The sequence below is a fragment of the Perca flavescens genome, chromosome 2, assembly GCF_004354835.1.
Source record: "Perca flavescens isolate YP-PL-M2 chromosome 2, PFLA_1.0, whole genome shotgun sequence".
Classification (NCBI taxonomy): domain Eukaryota; kingdom Metazoa; phylum Chordata; class Actinopteri; order Perciformes; family Percidae; genus Perca; species Perca flavescens.
Window position 1 is genome coordinate 29,728,558 of NC_041332.1, and position 22,294 is coordinate 29,750,851.

The following is a 22,294-nucleotide window of genomic DNA, read 5'->3' on the forward strand; positions in this document are numbered from 1 at the left end:
TTTAAAAGGTATTACTTGCCATTTTACAAGGTATACATTTTTAGAATTTTTTTTGCTAACTTTTTTTTTTTTCTCTTTAAGTTGATCTTGTAAAGTTTGTGTGATACAATATCACACTGCATAGGGCGATAGCCTCTTAGCCTGACAATGCTTCGATTTGATTCGTTGACCTACTTTGTCCGATCAAGCCTTTCATTCACCATAAAAGAACTCTTAACCCAGCAAGTTTCCAAGAGAGACTTGTCACTCAGTCCTGCCATGTGGTTGTCCCAGAGACGGTATATAAGTTGTCGGAACTCATCCATGCTTCCGGTTTCTGCTTTGTCACGCGCTGCTGAAGTGGTGCCCTCTGCTCGCGCACTCAAAATCCTGGCGCGCCAGCGAGATCGACATCACGTTTGTGTAAAATGGCCCTTATCAATGAATGGTTGGTTTTTAAAAAATAATGAAGGTATTTAATTTACCTCCAGGATTTCTGTATATATCCTAAGTACTTTTTGTGCACATGGACAGGAGATAGAAATGAGAATCTGTACAAGCACTGAAGTCAAATCCAATACCCTGGAAAAACACTAATTTGAAACTAGTCTTCCAAATTGTATTTGACCTGTATTTTAATATTTTGTGCACCCATATCAGGCTAGCATATGTACAGTACAGTCTATGCCAACATCTGTTGAGGGATTTGGGAGTATAAGTATACATTTCTTTCCCCTTTTATTTTTTTAAAGTTGACATTTGATCAATCCAGGGGGTGCTTCCAGGATGTAACTTTGTCTGCAAAAATAAGTAATGTTTGAAGCCATGCAATACTCTATAGGTCTTTGGAGTTAGTAATCCTAATCTGATAGCAATGTTTATTCTCCTCCCGACCTTTTATTTGAAAGGAAATACAGGAAAGTCTTCAGGGATTAATTTGTGTGTAATGGATACTATAACTTCAGTGAACTGGCAAACTATTACGGGAGGGAAATGAGAAACCACTAGGTGGTGCAAATACACAGTTGCTAATATCCAGCTTCACTCATGTTTATTTATAACCATGATACATATACACAACACCAGATGCACTTTCACTACTTTGAGTTGAAATACTGCATTCCAGTTAAAGACAAGTCAACTGCTGAAAACCTCATTTTAGTTCTGGTCATCCAACATGGTCTCTTTTGTACTAAAAGCCACATTATTGCAGTACTTTCACATAGTTTTTAGGGACCATGGCCCGTTTCCCTCTCAGGTCACCAAGGAACCATTCATCATCAACAGACTCCAGATCGGTTATAATATCTCCAACCTGAGAAAGAAGAGGGGATGAGAGGTTATCCAAATAGCAGTGTTTTCTATAGATATTAATCTCTGAATTCTTACCATTTATTCATTTAAAAAACCAATCCCTATACCTGCAGAGAGAGCTCCTCCTCGCAGTCTGACGTGAAGTTGTACAGAGCCCTGCCTCTGGCAGGAGCAACAGCCCGAATCGGCAGCCTATCACACGACAGCTGGCCTGTTGAAGATGTATAGTGGGTTAACAAACGCCCCATTTGTGCCCATAGTAGATTAATCCATAAATCAATGGACAGAAAATCGTTAAATACTATACACGTAATAGTGGATGTTTGGTGCTTTTCTGCAACCTATGAAATATTAAATTATCTTGGTCAGGCCAAACAAGTAACTTGAGTCACCTTCGGCTTCACTGGTAGTAAAATTGTGAGATGCTCTTTTATAGACCAAACAATTAATTGGCAGATTAATAGATCATAAAAAAAAAAAAAAAGTTAGTGACAATGCTACAGTAACAACTTTAATGTGGGGACCTTTTTTTTTGCATTAAAATATTTGAAGAATGTGTGACAAAGTAGTTTACCATCGCATTTGTAATGAGTCATTTCACACCTTTTGTTCCTATAAAAAGACACTTATTAATGCTCGTTCTAAATATTTCTCATTATTGACTCCATAATGAGGAGTTCAATGATGGCAACAGATAAGAAGTGATAAATAATGAACTGAAGGGCAGTCGTTTGGTCATATCAACAACAAACCGATGCCGTGAGAACTTCATACCTTTGGTGCTCTCAACAAACGCCCTGGGGAACATGCCCTCTCTGCCGTTGAGCTGGCCGCAGCTCCACTCGCCGTCCAAATGCTGGCTGATCAGGATACAGTCGCCCTTTTGAAACGACAGGTCATCGTCGGAGTTCCCCGCATAGTCGTACTGAGCCACCACCCACTCCACACCGGACCGCGACACCTACAGAGTGAGCAGAACAAGAGAAGATGGAACAAACCATCTCAGATTTGTTTGTTTTTTTACAAAACATGTTGGCTGTGTTGCTAAACCAACATCATCCTTATGGATGTCTCCATTTATATAAATATTGTTTACCGGAGCAGGTTTGGCAACTTCAGGGTGTGTACTCGGAGAAGTAACCATGCCTGTGAGAGAAATGCCATACAGGTGACTCAAAATAAAATGAATATACCATCCAATCAGAGAAGAAAATAAAAATGTGTGGGCACAGTTTGAGGAAGTCACTGATGTATTACTGAAATAATGCAGTGCCTCCTTCCTTTTTCTTCTGTGGTTTTGTGACCTGGTGGGGAGTTTACATTTGATAGTTTATTACTTTATATATTTAGAGTGTGTAATACTGTATGGTGTATAGATTTAATTGTGGGGACTTGTAGGCCGACATAATTAATCTACAAATCCAGTATTTATAAGATTCAGTATTTCTCTACCAGGAAGTAATTCAAAAGGCCCTAATCCTAGTCATTTCCTAGGAGGGTTCCTGGAAATAACCATATATATGTGGTACTAACTATAGGGAAAAGAAAGACAAAGTTCTGCCAGTTAGTTTAGTTGAAGCTTAGTATATTGCATTTAGTTTGAGGACTGTCTTTTTTTCTTTTTTCTATTATATCATAAACACCTGCAGAAATTATAATTCAACAGCTAACTGAATGGGTTAACTTGCAGGAGTATGCTGAGACCTTTTGTAAACAGCTATTTAATGAAATAGAAACACAAGCCTGAATTCCTGACATGCCAGAGAGGGAAATGCAAGCCAACAGAAAGCAAAAGGCTGTTCACTGACTGACAGACGCGCTTTTGTTTCAATTTGAGGATCAAGAGAATAAGTTGGTGTAGTGTAAATATTCCCATTTTAAGACACGGATTATATCATTGAAACTAACTCTCGGTGGCCAAATCAACACATAGTGAAAAAGACTGAATTAATTTAGTCTTGGTGCTTACCAGGCATTGGTACGCTGATGGACCGGCTTTTCTGCTGACTTGGGGGTGAAGGCAGATCTTCAACGACTTCTACAAAGTTAAGAGGGAAGATACCAGTCGAGGCGCCGAGCTGTCCCCGAGCCCAGTCCTGTCCAACTAACGCCTTGAGCTGGATCACATCCCCCTCAGAGAACGACAGCTCATCGCTGTTCTCTGCCTCAAAGTCGAACCTCGCTACGCATCTCGGACCACTTTAAAAAAGGAGGCAACAACATTTCAGACTTTAGGTTAGTTCATCGGGGTAGTTCGTAAAGGCAAACCGTTTATGATGTAAAAACAGTACCTGGCTGTTGCAGGTGGTGGCCTCGCTTTCCGTTCAGGGACGGGTTTGGGTGAATTTGACTAATTGGAGAAATGACAATCAAAATCCTTTAAATCAGGGAAGCATTAACCATGTCATCAAAGGGGTGAGCAATGCATTGCAAGAATGGATTTCAATGGTTGAAACTTACCAGCACTTTGACATAACTGATGGGAAAGAAACCAGTAGATCCCCTACAAGTGCCTGTGTACCACTCGCTGTCCAACTGCTCCACCATGGTCACAACATCTCCTGCTCGCAGAGCCAGCTCTCCTGGACCCGCTGTGTGTTTGCAGAAAATAATTTGGCATTTTGGGAAAAGAATGATTAGCTTTTTTTTTTTGCCAATCTGTGCATTATGGATCTGGATGGGAGGGTAATTATATTCCCAGAGTCCTATGTTCCCCAGCCCAATATCCTCTTAATAAGACACATTGAGGAGACCTTTCAAAGGGTTTTATGTTCTCAGAAATTTTTTCCTGGCTCTCTCCAAAGTTTAAACATACTCCTTCCCAAACCTTAAAGGCTAACTAATTAGCACACCTAACAAGCTAGATACAATTTGTTTAATTATGCTAAAATAAGCTACTTGTCTCCCGGGCAAGACTCTAGCTCCGACCATAAATACATTATACATTGACATGAGAGTTGTATCAATCTTCTCATCTTACTCGAATAAGAGTATTTTCCAAATTATCAAACCATTTTTTCCATATATTATCTCATTTTAGTGTTATTGTCTAATCTCAGTAAGTATTAGCAGCTGTTTGGTTTAAAAAAACAAAAACAATGATGTGTCACCTGGATTGAAGTCATGTATAGCCTGCACCTTAAGCTCAGAACCAGCTCCACCAGCTGGACTGGCACCCTATAATAACAGAACAAAGGCGCTTAAGGTTAATGTATCATAGCCTACTGGGCAAGATAGTCTCATGTATCAGTGACATGTATTTATTCATAAATGGAGAGCTAGTTACCTGTGGCTGGGACATGTGTGAGATGGAGGTAAGAGGATTAATGACCACTATGCGAGACTTGTGGACTCTGCCTCTGGCTTCTCCAACTTGACACTCAAACGTATGGTTGTCAATCTCCTCTAGCAGCAGAAGCACTTCATTTTTCTATTGAAAAAGGCCAGAAAGGTATTCAATGTTACTAAATCAACCCTATGGATCATCCAGCCATTTCAGAGGGATTGCACTTGTATTTGAAAGGCAATTTGTAAGCCAGTTCTAGTAGTTTAGACACCTGAAATGACAGTTCTCCTGTATTACTCCCGTTGTAGTTAGAGGAAGCAATCCCATGAGGAATTTGAAGCTGTTGAAAGAAAGCAAAAAATGAAACAAGACGTTTATCAAGTGGTATTTGAAACACTATTATGAAGTTGTTCAGTGGGATCTCTCTCACAGTATACTGGTTGTAGAGACGGTGGCCTGGGTTGGGCCTTGGAGGTAAGACCGGTCCTTTCCTGTGGGGCTTCTGTGCCTGGGGTTTAGGTGAAGCTTCCAACGATACTGAATGGGATCGACCTGTGCCATGAATGCTAGGTGGGGGAGGTCTTCCTGGGCTTATTTTGCCTGACGGTGGGCGTGGTGGAAGGGACATCTGCCTCCTGAAGTTCAACACCATCATCAAGTTGAGTAGCATCTTTGCAAACACGTAACATTGTTTCATATTGAAAATTCTACTGCTAGAATTCTTTCCCTTTACTCACCGAGGTGGTAGTGATGGCTCTGGCCCAAACTGGAAAGAGTCCTGCAGAAGAATCCAATCGTGCATTTTTATTGCCTCTAAAACAAACTCACAGCCTATAGCACTGGAAACCATAGAAACCGAGCTACAACACATACTGTACGTAGCATTCAGCCAAAGCCAGCTCCATCTCAAAAGCAGGCGATGTGTTCGACTACAATAGTTTCTTTGTTTGTGGTGAGCAGAGGCAGGTAAGCTACACAGCAGACAGACTAAATGAACCAGATTGAGAAAGACTTTATGGGCTCAGAATGCACCATGTCAAAGTTTATGACTAGATATACCACTAATAATACAAAACCTTTTAATTAGACAATTTTTTTTTATTTTGTTGTGTGACAAGAATAACTTCTTCTGAGATGCTTAGAGCTAGCGCTTGCCGAGTTTATACAGTAGGTTTCTGATTGCTCAGTGGGAAGCAAATCTTACCTGGCGGGAGAGGGGGGGCGTCTGTCTGGGCTTCACCGAGGTGTTTAGGGAACCTATGGGTTTCTGAGCTGGGAGCGGAGGGGGACTGTCTTGAAAAGGATCTGACACTGAGAAGAGAACTGTCTTTACAAAAATCATACTGAAAAATTGTGCTCCATTTGTTTTAAAAATATAAACAAATGTACAGTATGTAAAATATCAACAAACTATAAAATACAGTTTTGATAGCATAAAAAAAACATTGGCAATCCATGGCAATACCAAATTGCACACATCAAATTTAACAGTTTAACTTATTTTGACAGTTATCACATTTTTCATACAATCACATAATTTACTGCACATGAGAGGCACTCACATGAACCAGTTTTGCTGGGGACCCTGATGGTGGTTGGTCTCCGTGTTATTCTGCAGGCGATAAGGTCTCCATTGCTGTCCACATTAAGCTGAGGCTTACTCAGGATGTGACCTGAACAAAGACACACTTAACTGTATAGCTGTGTATGTATGTGTATATGCTCAGTCAGGAGCCGTACAATGTTAACACAGAGAAAAACATTTTAGTTTGATCGATACATCAAATGATTTAAAATGATTTGATAAATTTTGTTTGTCATTAAAAAGAATAGTTTGAAATGCACTTTTCAATCAAATAAGGGTCAATAGTTTTTGAGCTTGTGAACATTTTGTGCGCACAGATAAAATTTGCACGTGTGAATTGATTTGCAGCTACAGAAAAAATGTGCATGTTACATTAATTAATAGGTTAATATCGAATTGAATGAAATTATTCAATAGTGTGCATTCCTATGGTGCAGTATTTCGTCTTACACAATATACAACTTATAAAAAAAAAATGCTACTCACTGTATGGACTCTCTGCATGCTCATTGTTTGTGACCACGGAGTTGTGGTTGTTTATATTAAGGTTGGGTTTCAGAGGTTCCTTAAAAGTCTTCCCTGGAGGTGTAGGGGGAACTGGTGGAGTGTCCTCTTCAAAGACGCTGTTGGGTCTGGTCAATACAGAAGGACGTGGTCTGTTCAGGATGGCCGTCTTATTGAGTAACGTCTTCAGCTCCTCTTGTACAGATAGCTCAGCGGGTTTCTGCGGGGGCTGAGGTCTGGGGGCCGTTCTAGGGCTTGGTGGGATGTTTGTGGTTGATACGTTTTGATAGTCATCATCTGCACTGTGGTTTAACTGAGGTCTAAGAGCTACAGAAGGTTTCGCAGCAACTGGAGGTTTGATGGACACCTTCCTAATTAGAGGTTTTAGTTTGGCTGGTTCAACCGCGTTTCCCTCCTCGGTGTTAGTCTGGGTCTCAAAGGCCTGGATCCGGGCCAGGATATTGCGTTGACTGTGGTTGGGGTTCATCTCGTCACCAGCATCCTCACCTTGTAAAGCCTCGTCTGATTGGTCAAGGATGTCGCCGTTCTCCTCACACTGGATATCTGCACTAAAGACCTCCAATAACTCCTTTAAATACTCATTCGAGGAGACCACTTCCGGATCAGAGCAAATGCTGTCACAATCTTCACTGAGCTTGACCAAAGTCTGAACTTTGACCTCCTCTGTGATCGTCTGCTTTCGGGATTTTGTACGAGGAAGCGGAACGGGGCGTTGACCGTGTTCCGAGTCTGGGGAAGAGCGAGTGGTTTCAGCAGTGGCAGTGAGACGGTGTGTAGGAATATCCCAGTGCACAGTGACAGATCTGCTGCAGGTGGGAGGGGAATCCGCTCGGTTGGTTTGCTTTACATCTGGCTTGGGGTCACTTTGGTCCTCAGGGTTTGTGGATCCTGCAGTTTTTGTTCCAACCTTCTCGTCAGCGGGTGCAACAGCTTTAGTGACTGGTTCTCTGTCCACTGGTTTCGGCAGTGATGGTCTTGGTGGTTTTTGTGGCTTTTTACCTGGAAGAAAACGTAAACATCATGAAAGAGTCATCGTGTGTAGAGTAGAAATTTGTCTCGCATTGCCAGACCTTCCTCCAACGCGCTGCGGAGGAGGGTCTGGCTAGTACACACTGTTTTCTGGGATGGGAGAAAAACATGCTCTGGTTTATTGGCATGTCTTTAAACCAATCACAATCGTCTTGGGCGGTGCTAAGCGCCGTACAGAGCAACGGCGCCTATGCAAAATAGCCTCAGGAAGGAACTTGTTTTGGTGGAACGTGTACGTTCAAAAGTTGTTTTAGTCGTGCAACAGAAAACTCAGTTTGGACAGATAGTCTAGCTGGATGTATGGATTTACCCTGCAGAGATCTGAGAAAAGGTTAACCATACTCCTCATAAATCGACCGGAGTTTAAAATGCCAACACAAAGGAAGCCCAAGGTAACGGATATCCGGCCTAAATGAGCGAAATCCAGCGGAATTTCCATCTGCAATGGAGCAATCCCCGAAGTGGAACGTTGTGCATTTAGACTAAGTAGAAATAGACTGGAACTTTCTCTATATGACAAACTTGTAGTCTTCGATTGATTGTGGTATCCAACTGCTTTTCTCTCTTTTTTTCCTATCTTAATTTTTATTATTTTTAATTTTATTTTTATCTTTAATTTGTTTTGTTTTTTGTATTTATTTTATTTTTTAAATTTTTTTATTTTTATTTATTCATTTATTTATTTTTATCTTTTAATATTGTATCATTATTACTATTATTTTTCTCATTTCTTGTACTATTAATGAATATCATGTAAGGCAGACTGTTCTGGATTGGTTGGGAAGGGATTGAAAATGTAAAAATACAATCTCTGTATAAACAACAGCATTTGTCCTTGAAATAAATAAATAAATAAATAAATAAATAAATATATATCTTAACACAATTTTATATATATATATATATATATTTATATATATATATATATATATATATATATATATATATATATATATATATATATATATATATATATATATATATATATATATAAAAAGAGAAATAGGCTGGAACTTAAAACTGGCAGTGTGGTACACATCACCGATGACTGTCGCATGCCTCACTTGCAGGTCTTTTCACTGCTGACTGTGGAGCAGCACTGCACTGTGGGACAGGGGTGGAGGTGTCGTTCCGAACAGGGTCGGTCTGCGTGGCACTTGTGGTGGTGCAGGTGGCCCGGCGGGGGGCTGCAGTGGGCTTGACAATGTGCCCTTCCTGGGTCTTCTCTTGAATCACCTGGTCATAGGATGGTGGGGGCTAAGTCATGGAAAAGAGAGGTGTTCACACACACGCATACGTTATTTTTGCAGTATTTCTGCTTATAGTACGTGCTGAGTGCGTTAGGATCATTTTGAGGTTATGTCATCAAACCTTTTGCGCCTCAGCATTTTAAGGTTTTATCAAATGAAGGCAGTTTACATCCTACAATTAAAAACATACACACGGTGTGTATTTTTTTAGGACCTAAAATATTGAAATTCTACTACTTATGGCAAACAAATATCTCCACCAGAACTTTATTCCTGGCAGCGTGGGGAAAGGCCTTGAAACATTATTTAGACCCTCATATTGGGAAATAAAATACAAAATTTACATTTTGGTGTTTGCTCAAAATGTTCGGAGAAAGGGAACTTCGAAATTCTAGCTATACTGTAGCTCCTAGAACTCATGATTTGTACTTATATTTTTGCGCTCAGTTTGTATATAGTGTTTTTTTTTATTTTCTATTCTTGGACAGCACAGAACCATTAGCCATAAAACACCTAATCTAGATACTGGCCCATCAGAAGAACCAAGCATTGAGCACTGGTGGGAAAACAAAACAGCCGAGTGAAATCAGACGAAGTCTACCTGGGAAACAGCCTCGACGCCTGCAGACCAGCCCGACTGAGGAGGACGAGGGAAAGAGGTTCCTGACAACCAGTTCCTTCTGTCCAGAGGTTCTGCTGAGACGATGGTAATCTCTGGTCGCCTGAAATACAATCCACACATATCTATTTATGTACCAATTCAGAACACCAAAATACACACCCATATGCAGATGATTCATTTCTCACGGATAACGTTATTTATTTCTTAGCCAAACTATCTAAAGCAAGATGCAACAGATTAGATACCTACAGTCGCCCATTTCAATTCCCCCATAAATGAGAAGCAAAATATCCTGTCCAGAAATAAACATCAACTATAAAGTTCTCTACTCTGGATTTTTGTTTGCATTACCTTCTTTCTCTGGTGTGGTCACTCTGAGAGTTTGTTCTTGCTGAAGGAAGAAATATATTAATTATGTGTCAGATTTCCTTGCTTTGACACTTTTTTACATCTAAAAATAATCATATTTTACAGACATTTTTTTTTTTTATATTTACAGGTGGTAACAATTCTTATATTTGTAAAAAATGTGAAAATACAACTGTATTGTCACTTCTCTTGGGGGGAAAATTGTGTTCATCCTAAAATAAAGTTCCTAACCAACTAGTCTCGCATTGCCAGACCTTCCTCAACAGCGCTGCGGAGGAGGGTCTTGCTAGTCCACACAACATTCCGGGATGGGAGAAAAACGTGCTCTGGTTCATTGGTATTTCTGTAAACCAATCACAATTGTCTTGGGTGGCGCTAACCACCGGGCAAAGCCACGGAAAATGCCAAATAGCCTCGGGAAGGAACTTGTTTTGGTGGAACATGTACGTTCAAAAGGTTGTTTTAGTCGTGCAACAGAAAACTCAGATTGGACACATAGTCTAGCTAGATGTCTGGATTTACCCTGCAGAGATCTGAGGAGCAGTTAACCATAGTTCTCAGAAATCCACCGGAGTTTAAAATTAAAAACACAAAGAAAGCGAAGGAAACAGCCGTCCGGCTGAAAAAAGCGATATCTGACGGAATTTTCAGCGGCAATGGAGCAATCCCGGAAGTGACACGTCATGGATATAGACTACTAACTAACTAACTAACTAACTAGGAATGGCCAAGGAATTACCCTTTAAGTGATCTCAAAATGTCACTGAAGCAGAGTTGTGGTAGACTTACTTCGTTTGATAGCAGCTCGAATAGAAGACAGAGGCCCTTGGCTAAAAGGAGAGCAGAACAGAAAGCCCGTTTATCAGGTGTGGGGCCACACAGACGAATGCGGGTTCATACCTTTGTGGTGACTCAATTGTTAAAAATGTCTTTACTCGCCCCGGGGATAAAGGGTTAAAGGTAACATCTAACTCTTAACTAAAAACTAGACAGAGGAAAATAATAATACATAGGATGATTAAAAAAAGCTAAGAGCTGTACAGAGATAGGTAAAATAATAGAATAAAAAAGGAAAATAAAGTTAACTGGTAAAGTATTAGAAAAATGCCTTTTATAATTGAAATTTTAAAAAGATCTACATTTGCATGATATATAATACAGTAAGGTACACTACATAGCCCATTTTAGTTGGAGTATGACTGCAAAAGGGAAAAATCATTGCTCACTGACATGTAAACATACAGTAGAAGTGGCACATGTGAAGAAAAGCAGATAGAGTTGGGAAAAAAAAAAAAAGCAGTAAAAAACCCCCACAACAAATGAATAGATTAAACATTTTAAGGGTGCAAACAAATGAACAATATACATGATGAACGATAAAAATTGCTTTAAATGAGGTTTATTGCTTAATGTATAAAGCTGCCAACGAATGCTGTGTAACCAGTAACATAGCTCAAGCACGGCATTCGTCGTTCGGCTGGTCGTGACTGTTTTCCCAAGATGGCGCCTGCCTGTATATGTGAATGTTACCGTCTTTATAAACTATCTTTTTAGTAAACTTTTTTTTTTTTTTAAGAGAAGGCTTAGTTCAACAAATATTTTAAATAGTTCACACATTACTTTTTAATCTAACAAATCTATAACTCTCAGAATCTGTTTAATACATATGTTAGTACATGTCTAATATCTTTCTAATACATTTCTCCTGTGTTGTTCTTTCACATAACCTAACTAAGACTACAGAAGTGTAAAAAAAGAGTTATGTCAAATTATTATTAATGGTTATTCTTTTATGGGTCCTTGAGTGAAAAAAAGATTGAGAACCTCTGATGTAAACTACCTGGGGAAAAGACCAATAATACTCGCCCTCACCTCGATACCACGTGGTTTATTTAATTGTTTAGCTGAGCTGTAAACACAAGGATCTTAAGGCCAAACACATCCTGTGTGATCACTTCCTCTTTTTAAATAGGTTTCCAGATCCCTATGAGGTCTACAAGTGTCAGTGAGGAGGCTATACTTAATACCTTAATGTCTGTTAACAACAACTAAAAGAATCCGCATCATATGTTTGTCCCCATGTGGACCTTCTGTTAGTCACTGACGATAGATCAGTGCATTGTTTTGGTCCATTCACAACCTCACCAGCATCAGCAGATCTGACTGTTAAAAAGGGATAGTGCCCAGCTCCCAGCAACAGAAAACAGTTTGGTGAAACGGTTAGTGAATCCACAACTTCTGACAGTGATGCAAAAAAAAGAAACCTTAGAAGGAAGAATTACATACCTTAAATGTAAAAGGTCTGGCTTTGTTCTTTCAGGATGATCTGTAGAGGAAAACAGAGAGATGCAGGTTTTTAAAATGATGTGTAACAAAAAAGATAACATCCTGGCACTTCAACATTATTGTCATAAAGTAGTATAACCCTACTGCAGTGGATATAATCTTATATCACAGTATGTGTGATACGGATAAATATTGTGATATAGTAAATCTGACAGAAAATCTAATTGAGAAACGTTTAGGGGATAGAATAACCATCTGGGAATGTCTATTTCGGTCTAATCCAGTGAATACCTGACGTATCAAAGCTGAGAGTCAGAACTTTAAAGCGAGTGGATGTAACACTGTGGCCACGAGAAACCACTACGATTCTGAATGCTGAAACATAGTGAGCATAACAGTAGTACAGAAGACACATAAAGTCAGCAAACTTAATCAGTAATGTCAGTTACACAACACTATTTCTCAATAGTTTGCTAAGATTATTACCATCATAAAATACCAGTCAAGTAAGGCTGTAGCAATGGTGGGGATTTGAGCACTGGTGCATTGGATTTTTCATTTGTAAGAGGAACAACGTGTCATTTCATCTTTCAAAAGTTACGTAGTCTCACTTTAAGTCATTGCCATCGTTTCATTTCATTTGAATTACTACTTACAGGCTGGACTTTATAAACTAGAAATACAAGAGCCAGAACCTAACCAGCAGGATTAGCAGTTATCTTGATGAACCAGTTAGTCTAAAGTAACACATCAACATTTACAAAGAAGTGGTGATACCGAAACCATGAAGCCATGATGAGCAATGCTAAACATTCCCTTATTTTTACATTTTATTAATTTTCATTTAATGTCTTCTATTACACATAATACATTAGCTAGAGAGTCAGAATGATCTGTACTCTATCTGTATGATTGTCAGACTACAACAACAAAACAATCAAACATTTAGCAATATAACTGAACGTAACTGCACTGAACGTCTTCATAAAAATGGAGGGAGCATGGTCAACATTATGTTGGTTAAAAGGAAGGTCAGTATTAAAATGACAGATTTTTATTGTTCTATGTTTAGTATTTAACTATGGTCCCTGGCTAAAATGAAATCAACTGGTACATTCCCACGTGCTGCTTCAATACACTTGGTACAAAATGACAATACACATGAATTTCATGTGAAAGAACAACCAGCAGTAAAGAAGCAAAAAGTAGCATTCCCATCACAGTCCATCAGTTAACAGCTAGTCTAATGAGCAATATCAGTAATGCAAACAATCTTATCTAATAAAAAGGTAATTTGTTCCTCATATTTGAGAGTAGACATCTTAAGAATATAGATATATTTAGTAAAAAACAAAAGGGGTTGAAGTCAGCATTGTTGTTAATGTCTCTAGCCTGAAACCATGGCCTCGTTGATAGTCAAATCCACCTGTCACACCAGTGAATATGTTAGTGCAACAGAGCTACTGTCTCATGGCACACTTCAACACGCAAGAAGAGTTTCTGTCCTTTCACTTCGCAAGAAAGAAGTGTTTTAACAACTGCCAGACAAAGTATTAAGCTCTGTAACTTGACACAACAAATCACTACTTACCTGTAAATATGTCTGATATACATTACATAATAGCACGGTTGTCTGGTTACTTTCACTTATGCATGTGGTGTGATGTTGCTTTCGTTGCAATGCTGTCCCTACTTGTGAGGAATTAAAAAAATAAAATCTTCAGCATAAAAAGAATATTTCCACCAGGATCCTGCCTCCTAGTCCATGGAGTGAATGTCTGACCGTGACGAAGAACTTGAAGCCAGCCGTCCCGTCACACACCCACAGACAACAGAAAAGAGAGGGAGGGCCCTGCCCTGCGATATCTCAGCTCTCCTGTGTTTACTTGGCCAATCTGATGAACCGGAATGCAGCCGTTCAGGAAGCAGTGGTTGTGTCACACAACACAGCACTGTCACAAAGTAAAAGGTCACATTGCTCACGCTTTACCAGGTGAGCTACCCAGGTGCACAGGTTTTTAGTTTTGTAGTATTTTTTTAAGTATTTATTCATTCTCGGGTATGATTATTATTGACTATGTACTGTTGTAATGTTGTGTCTGAATGTGCGTGACCACAAACGAAGTTCCATCACAGGAAAAATAAAGTTCTTTTGATTTGATTTGATCAAACTTGACATATATAACATATTTCATCCTGGTGAGTACATTCTACACCCTTCCACCAAGTTTTGTGAAAATCCGACCTGTAGTTTTTCCGTAATCCTGCTGACAAACAAAACAACAAACCAAACCGAAAACATAATCTTCTTGGCAGAGTTAAAAAGTATAAAAATACATGACTAATAATAAAAACTACAACGTATTAAGAGATGATTTATGATCACAGAAACACTCTGGACTAAGTCAGGCTAAAAAAGCTTGAGGGAACCTCTGTACCTAATTTCACGGCAATCCATCAAAAAGTTGTTGAGAAATTTTAGGCAGGATCAAAGGGGTGAGCCAACAAACAGACATTGTCATCCCTAAAAAAAAAGCATGCGGATTATTAGAAAGAATAGTTGTGGTACCACCAGACTGTGCAAACCGTGCTAGAAGTCTTGAAAGAATTTGAGAGAAAAAAAAAATGAAAAAAAGGAAAACCCTGCAAGATTTCTTGACGAGACAACAACTGTATAAAGGTTTTAGATTCCATTTCTAATCAGCATACATTCCTTGGCATTTGTGGGCCAGTGACACACGAAAAGACACCACAAACACATGAGAAAGCTGCTGAGGTCAGCAGGGAAGGATTCCCTTCACAGCCGCACTCTCACTTGAACACATGCTGACATTACTCAGCACCGCGGCAGCAGTCACAGAGCAGCTGGTGAAACGGCTGGCAACAAAAGGGAAAGAAAGAAAAACAGTCTGGATTTAAGTGTCACACGACACCAGCACCAGAACAGAATACTAGTGAAGAGGCAGATACAGTCTGATAAAGACCTTAGTCTCTCTCCAACTCTGGCTAAAGTGGCTTTTTCCACTCAGGCACGGGCAAGTTTGCCAATTCACCTACACGTCATAGTGTGTCACATTCCGGCCAGGGATTAACACATTTGTTGTTAACAGATGATTGTTCAAAACTATGAAGTTAAAAAGGAACTGGAATTGTACCTCGTATTTATGTGACAAATAAAATTGATTGATTGATTGATTGATTGAACAGATTTGCCCTCACTTGAAAAACAAGACAGGTGCTGGTGTCATGAGTGACTAACACAATGCGGGCAGGGCAGGGCACAGGGGGGTTCGAGAAATAAGTGTATGTATGTACACCGAAAACAAAGAACAAAGACATAGAGGGGAAATTCTAACTAAGACCTTGAGACAGTTTCAGTGCTCGTATGTGAGAAAATGAAAGCTGAATACTGACACTACAAATCTGTAAGCAGGCCAGAACTAAGAGGAACAAGAGAGTGTGTGCCCTTTAAGTGACACAAGTCACTATGAGGTGTGTGTGGGCTAAAGTTTGGATAACCACTGAGTGGAAACATAAGTGACGTTACTGTAATAAGGTGACAGACAGGTTTTTCAGCTCTGTAGCCTGCATACAAATACCACTTACTGAAAACTCCATTAGTGGCTGGTATTAATGACACGCTCACTTCATAGAGATCTCCGTGATAAGCTAACACAAAAATTAAATATTTGAGCTGCAATGCTGATCAGGTCGCTGTTAATGAGAGTATGGCTCTCATTTTAGCTATTTAACCGGATTAAATCAAATTGCCCTTTAGTATTTTGTCTTAAATGTAAAAAAAATAATAATTTGAACTTAACATTTAAACATTTTAGTTTAAATCCGTCTCATATATTTTAAATCCAGACCTAAACATGACAAACAGCACTGCTTCATACTGAATAAGAGGTTTGGGTCTCATAGCAACTGGAGGAGTGAGGCATCAAAGCACAGCTATTAACATACTGGTAAAGATATTTAAATGTGATGCATGCTTGTAAAGCATGTTGATCTATACAGCATATTCACCCATGTCAGAAGATCAATCAAAAGTATTTCAAATTCAAAAGAAAAAGTGTACAGGCCTATATCTGTCTGGTTGAGAAGATAATGTAGACAGCTGTATGTCAGGTTTCAACAGCCTCTGATAACGTAAAAGTAACTGAGTAGGCTAGGCTAGGGCTTGTTAGCATCTTATCTACAAATCATGCAGACTTTCAGTTGCAGTAATTCATTGTTGATGTATTTGTCCTACTGTTCCAGACCTTCTTAGTTTCCATTATTTTGTGCAAGGCATGGAAATTTAAAAGCAGACTCCTTGGCATTATATATTACCGCGCAACAATAATGTGAAGAATGCAAAGAATTGATTTTTCATCCACATAAATTAATGAAAAACTATGGCATATGCCTTGGATGCTCGGAAAAATGCACCTACATTTGTTAAACCGTTAGCTGTCATGTAGCCTAAAAGGTGATTAGTAGTTGGGCCGAATTGGCGAAAACGTGCAACCCCCGGTAGGCCTGTGTTCTTTTAAAACAATCACTTCAATGTCAATCACAAAACGTATTAAACATGTCCCTCCGCTCTCAAAAGTCTTACTCATATGCTCCGTTTCGACAACAACTGTCAACATATGTTTTTTAAAACCCTAAATCGCCGTTAGATGATTCAGGAAACTGTTTGGATTGTCAGCCCGTTACATCCCCAAACAAACATACCTGTTGGCCGGCTTCTGTTCCGGACGTCACGTTCCCCCTCTTCCCCCTCTTCACGCAGCCGGGCTTCAGCCATTGGGATTTAAAACAATGTAGAAAAAAAATAACAAATAAAATAATAATAATAAATAGAGCAGAAATCCTTTACTAGAAGTGTAGCTAGCTCATCTGCCTAGACGGTCGATGAAACATGAGCTAATGTCCTGAACACTGGAAGTTTCAGTGTGCCCTGCCCACAGCAGCACTCTCTCTCTCTGCCCGGCGGTGGGCGGAGGAGGTGCCACTCACCGTCAGGCCCCACACCACACAGGCAACATAGGCACACTTCTGCGTGGGAATGTACACAGATATATTAACAGTGGGTTGATCCTGCCTTACATGCAAGGCAGGATCAACCCACTGTTAATATGATCCCATTAGGGAGGGTGAATAGGATGCGGACTGTAGAGTAGGCTACACACCTCTGATTGTTACATTTCTCTTAATAGGTGTATGTAGCCTATGTATATATGTGTATGTGTGTGTGTGTGCTTTTAGGAGACCAAACAAGCCAGCCTGTTAACCTCGTCAAGTTTTAACCTAAACATATGGCACTTTACGTAGATTACAGTGACGGCCATCTGGAATTTGGGCAAATGCCAGAAGGGCCGCGCCCCCCTATGGAACCCCTATGGGCCAGTACTGATAATTTGTCTTTGGTTCATTTTGATGAGTTATTTTATGCATGCAGCCACATATATTCAAGATTGTACAGCGGCAAAGTGCGTGGAAAGATTCACTCGGAAGGCAGAGTTTCCAAGCTAGGTTATTGAAAAAAATAGGGCTGGTGGTGTGTTGCAAAAGCCAGGGCCGTTTTTTGATCCCAGTCCGTCACCGACAGGCTACTTATGCTTTTACACGTGCACATTTTTTTCCTCACATATATATTTCTCATGAGGGAAGGTGTAAATAAACTCTCCTCCAGTGGACGTGGGCCTGTTGTAACTCAGTGGGCGGAGCGTTCAAATGAGGATTTAGCGTGAATGCGGTTTCACCTATGTGTGCTGTTTGTGTGCTGCGGACTCAGGTTGAAGTAGTTTGGTTACACGTATAATAGGCTACCTCCGCGTACGAAAAGGGGGGAATTATGGAGCTGTAAGACAAGAGCGACTCGGTTATTCATTCCCGAGAGGACATACCGAATGTGTGTTTGTGGTTAAACCTGCTGGTCGACGCCGCTCAAACTGCTGGGCGCTCTTTACCCGTCCAACCGGAGGATCCGTCCGACGGTAAGAAAGAAAGAAAGAAAGAAAGCTCGGAACACAACTTTACTATGGTAGATTTAACTTAGCCTACCTGTTAAAGTACAACATGACAGTGACGTGTGTGTGTGTGTGTGTGTGTGTGTGTGTGTGTGTGTGTGTGTGTGTGTGTGTGTGTGTGTGTGTGTGTGTGTGTGTGTGTGTGTGTGTGTGTGTGTGTGTGTGTGTGTGTGTATACAAATATTTAAACAAAAATAAATACATCTATTTCATTTATTATAACACTAAAATAAATGTACTTTTATATACTATTTTAGTTGTTTAGTGTTCAATTAGGGCTTAATTTTCTGTAGCCTAAATTTGATTTTCCCAGATTAAGATCTAAAAGGTGTAAACCCTTCTCTATACAATTCTCCAGTAAAGTTAGATTTTATATAGGCTATATTAAATCTAAAACATACTGGGACCAGCTTTTCAATTCCCCACCTAGTTTTAGATTGCTGAATGTAAACACAGTAGCCTACATTTACTTAAGTTCTGTACCTTAGTGCAATGTTGAGGTACTTTACTTGAGTATTTCCAGTTTATGCAACTTTATACTTTTACTCTATGTCAGAGGGAAATATTGTACGTTTTACTCCACTAGATTTATTTTTTGATAACTTTAGTATTTTTCTATTTCAAATACCTTTTATTTGTTTATTTATTGATACAGTGTGGTATTGCTACTGACGTTAAAGATCTAAATACGTCTTCCATCACTGGTCATCTTCATAAACGCTTCCTCTGAAGACACAACTGTGGGAAAACTGCAATACATCTGCTGTTCCACTAGATGTCGCTGCAGACCTGGGCATTTTTATAGCATGTAAACAAAAAATGAATGTGTCTTTCATTTGAATCAGGGCCAGGGTTTTCAGTTAGTAGAAATCCCCGCAGAATAATACCTGGGAATTGTGTATTTTAGATACATTGCCTCTCATTGTTTAAATTACGACTTGAGCCAAATGTTTCCTTCAATCAGGCCTTCAATCAGGCATAAAAACAAGTTCTGCCTTTTTCATAACTATAATTTCATGCTGGAAATCACTATGATAATGGGGAAAATATACATCTTAAATAACAGCATAGACAAAATAATCATCGGAGGAGAGTCTTAATTTCTAGATCCACTGGACTGGGAATAAGAGATGCTTGTATCAAATAAGACACAGAAACAAATTAGACTTATAATTTGTCACATATAGCTCGTACCTCACTGTTTTGCCCAGCATGTGGCGACATGTGTACTGTTGAGGTATATATCAAGTCTGACTACTCAGATCTTATCTGTTATTCTGATCGTGTCTTGATAAAATTAACCAATATGATTACTTTTATTTTTAAATATGCCCTTAAATAAGTAGGACCAGGCTGATATTATATAGTGCTGAAAGAAGATTATGAAATTGACATTCAAAAGAGTTTTTTTGGGAAACTGGAAGGTAGGCTACTGTTTTTATCCAGTGGAGTGGTGCTTTTAGGAGACCAAACAAGCCAGCCTGTTAACCTCGTCAAGTTTTAACCTAAACATATGGCACTTTACGTAGATTACAGTGACGGATCTGGCCATCTGGAATTTGGGCAAATGCCAGAAGGGCCGCGCCCCCCTATGGAACCCCTATGGGCCACTACTGATAATTTGTCTTTGGTTCATTTTGATGAGTTATTTTATGCATGCAGCCACATATATTCAAGATTGTACAGCGGCAAAGTGCGTGGAAAGATTCACTCGGAAGGCAGAGTTTCCAAGCTAGGTTATTGAAAAAAATAGGGCTGGTGGTGTGTTGCAAAAGCCAGGGCCGTTTTTTGATCCCAGTCCGTCACCGACAGGCTACTTATGCTTTTACACGTGCACATTTTTTTCCTCACATATATATTTCTCATGAGGGAAGGTGTAAATAAACTCTCCTCCAGTGGACGTGGGCCTGTTGTAACTCAGTGGGCGGAGCGTTCAAATGAGGATTTAGCGTGAATGCGGTTTCACCTATGTGTGCTGTTTGTGTGCTGCGGACTCAGGTTGAAGTAGTTTGGTTACACGTATAATAGGCTACCTCCGCGTACGAAAAGGGGGGAATTATGGAGCTGTAAGACAAGAGCGACTCGGTTATTCATTCCCGAGAGGACATACCGAATGTGTGTTTGTGGTTAAACCTGCTGGTCGACGCCGCTCAAACTGCTGGGCGCTCTTTACCCGTCCAACCGGAGGATCCGTCCGACGGTAAGAAAGAAAGAAAGAAAGAAAGAAAGAAAGAAAGCTCGGAACACAACTTTACTATGGTAGATTTAACTTAGCCTACCTGTTAAAGTACAACATGACAGTGACGTGTGTGTGTGTGTGTGTGTGTGTGTGTGTGTGTGTGTGTGTGTGTGTGTGTGTGTGTGTGTGTGTGTGTGTGTGTGTGTGTGTGTGTGTGTGTGTGTGTGTGTGTGTGTGTGTGTGTGTGTGTGTGTGTGTGTGTGTGTGTGTGTGTTCCTTTGACAGTCTGTGATTGACATTTGCGGGTGGATGGAAGGGTTGGGTTTCACCCGGAGCAGCCAGAGGTCTCTGCTGGCTTTACTTGGGGCGATTGCCATGTAAAATAACTACTACTTTTCTTTTTCTTTTTTGTTGCATCCCTGTGAAGTGAAATAAGTTTGAACTGCGTGATTTGCTTTGCTTGCTCTGTTTCCACTTTTGCCTGTTGTGTCTTCACCATAGAGACAAAGTAGACCCACCCAATCTCTAATCATAGCTTTTTCTTTTTCTTTTTTCGCAACCTCAGCCAATAAACCAGTCACTGCTTAATAACATGTTTTCAAATGGATCTGGTTTCATAATCTGCCGTGCTACCAGCTCCATTACTTGGAGGAGGAAAAACCCAGCATCCACGTGCTGTTGTTGTCAGCTCCTGGCAAAGTTCTTCTACAGCCACATAGAAGAAGTCTCAAGTGCAGCCTATAGTATACCTGTCCTGATTCACCTCTCAGGCTCCTAATGAGCTTTGTGCCAGAGGTGTCGACTTACCAGCAAACAGCATTAATGTTTCATGGCTGGTCATCTTCCTTTTATAGTAGCCTACACCTGCTAAATCAGTGTGATGTAAACTGAGCTTTTGAGGCTCTAGTTTACAGGTGGCACAAGATGTCAAGCTGTAAAAGACTAAAATTGTGTTGTCGTACAGGTTTCTCCCTCTCTGTTGAGAAATAGTCGGAGGAGCTATTTCATCATATGTGCCTGATGTATTACTCAGCTACAGGGAGGTTATTTTCCTACCTTGTTTTTTTTTAACATATGTATATATTTATTTATTTTACATTAGCTGGATATTTCAAAAGCCGGTTAACAGAATTTTGTTGGGCTGCAACTTACTATTTTCATTATTGACAATTGATATTCTCAATTAAGCAGTTAATTATTTTGTCTATAAAGTGGCAGCACATAGTGAAAACATCTGAAATATCTTTACCGTCCTGTCATATGAGACGTTTGAGAAGTTGGAACCAGAGAATTTCTGTCATTTTTTGCCTGGAAAAATGACTCAAAACAATCCATTGGTTATCAAAATAGTTTGATTTTATCTTAGTGGACTAATCAATTCATTGTTTCAACTATACATTTGTTGGATTTAGACTTAACAGACTTAACAATAAAACCGAGGGCATTTTTCTTGAACATTTAAACAAACAAAAAAAAACGGTTTTCTCTTGAACACACTTGAATGAAACAAACCTGACAAGTATCCCATGATTGCCTCTTATAATGCCAGTTATTATAAGAGTACATTTTGTAGCCGGTGGATGGAGGTTGCCCAGTTGTCATGGAGATGATTCAATTGTTTTCACGTGACCTGTATGAGCTTTTGATTTTGGTCATGGTCACTTTCACATCCCCCGTCAAACAGCCATGAGTTATCACGTGACTAAAACTGCAGAACAACTAAACCATCTCTGTCTCCTTTTTTTAATTTTTTTATTTCAAACGTTTTGTTCTTTATTATGAGAACAAGTATCCTCCGCAAACGTCTGCATGCCATCATCAAATGTGGCTTCTGTGGTTGTGCTTGTGGA

At 39.7% G+C, this 22,294-nt stretch overlaps 2 protein-coding genes across 4 annotated transcripts in view; one reads left to right on the forward strand and one right to left on the reverse strand.

Annotated features, from left to right (window-relative positions):
- Positions 1-999: 999 nt before the first annotated feature.
- On the reverse strand, positions 1,000-17,273 carry sh3d19 (SH3 domain containing 19). Of its 2 annotated transcripts, none has more exons than XM_028597010.1 (21): positions 16,968-17,273; positions 12,246-12,285; positions 10,749-10,789; positions 9,942-9,981; positions 9,570-9,690; positions 8,783-8,954; positions 6,651-7,688; positions 6,142-6,252; positions 5,784-5,890; positions 5,317-5,357; positions 5,010-5,214; positions 4,851-4,919; positions 4,580-4,723; positions 4,404-4,470; positions 3,754-3,884; positions 3,585-3,643; positions 3,263-3,492; positions 2,390-2,439; positions 2,068-2,254; positions 1,401-1,504; positions 1,000-1,294 (listed from the first exon to the last, which is right to left on the reverse strand). In XM_028597010.1, exons 1-21 carry the CDS (start codon positions 17,038-17,040, stop codon positions 1,184-1,186), a joined length of 3,141 nt encoding a protein of 1,046 aa, XP_028452811.1. In that variant the 5' UTR covers positions 17,041-17,273; the 3' UTR covers positions 1,000-1,183. The 2 variants fall into 2 exon arrangements, with proteins under 2 accessions (XP_028452811.1, XP_028452802.1); XM_028597001.1 differs by having other exon boundaries at positions 8,783-8,975.
- Positions 17,274-17,899: 626 nt separating this feature from the next.
- fhip1aa (FHF complex subunit HOOK interacting protein 1Aa) overlaps positions 17,900-22,294 on the forward strand; it is a 30,975-nt gene continuing 26,580 nt past the window's right edge. Inside the window, exon 1 of one of the 2 annotated variants that reach the window (XM_028566941.1) lies at positions 17,900-18,232. The gene's annotated coding sequence lies outside the window, so the exon portion shown is untranslated. Of the gene's footprint in view, positions 18,233-20,132; positions 20,466-22,294 lie in introns of those variants that run through there. The other variant, XM_028566935.1, reaches the window with a different exon arrangement.

Bases quoted from the DNA above. Each gene is read 5' to 3' on its own strand.
- sh3d19 (XM_028597001.1), bottom strand. From the start codon at position 17,040: ATGGCTGAAGCCCGGCTGCGTGAAGAGGGGGAAGAGGGGGAACGTGAC. The intron at 9,691-9,941 runs GTAATGCAAACA...ATTGTATTTCAG, and splicing joins GACCACACCAGAGAAAGAAG to GCGACCAGAGATTACCATCG. The intron at 3,885-4,403 runs GTGACACATCAT...GCAAACACACAG, and splicing joins TATACATGACTTCAATCCAG to CGGGTCCAGGAGAGCTGGCT.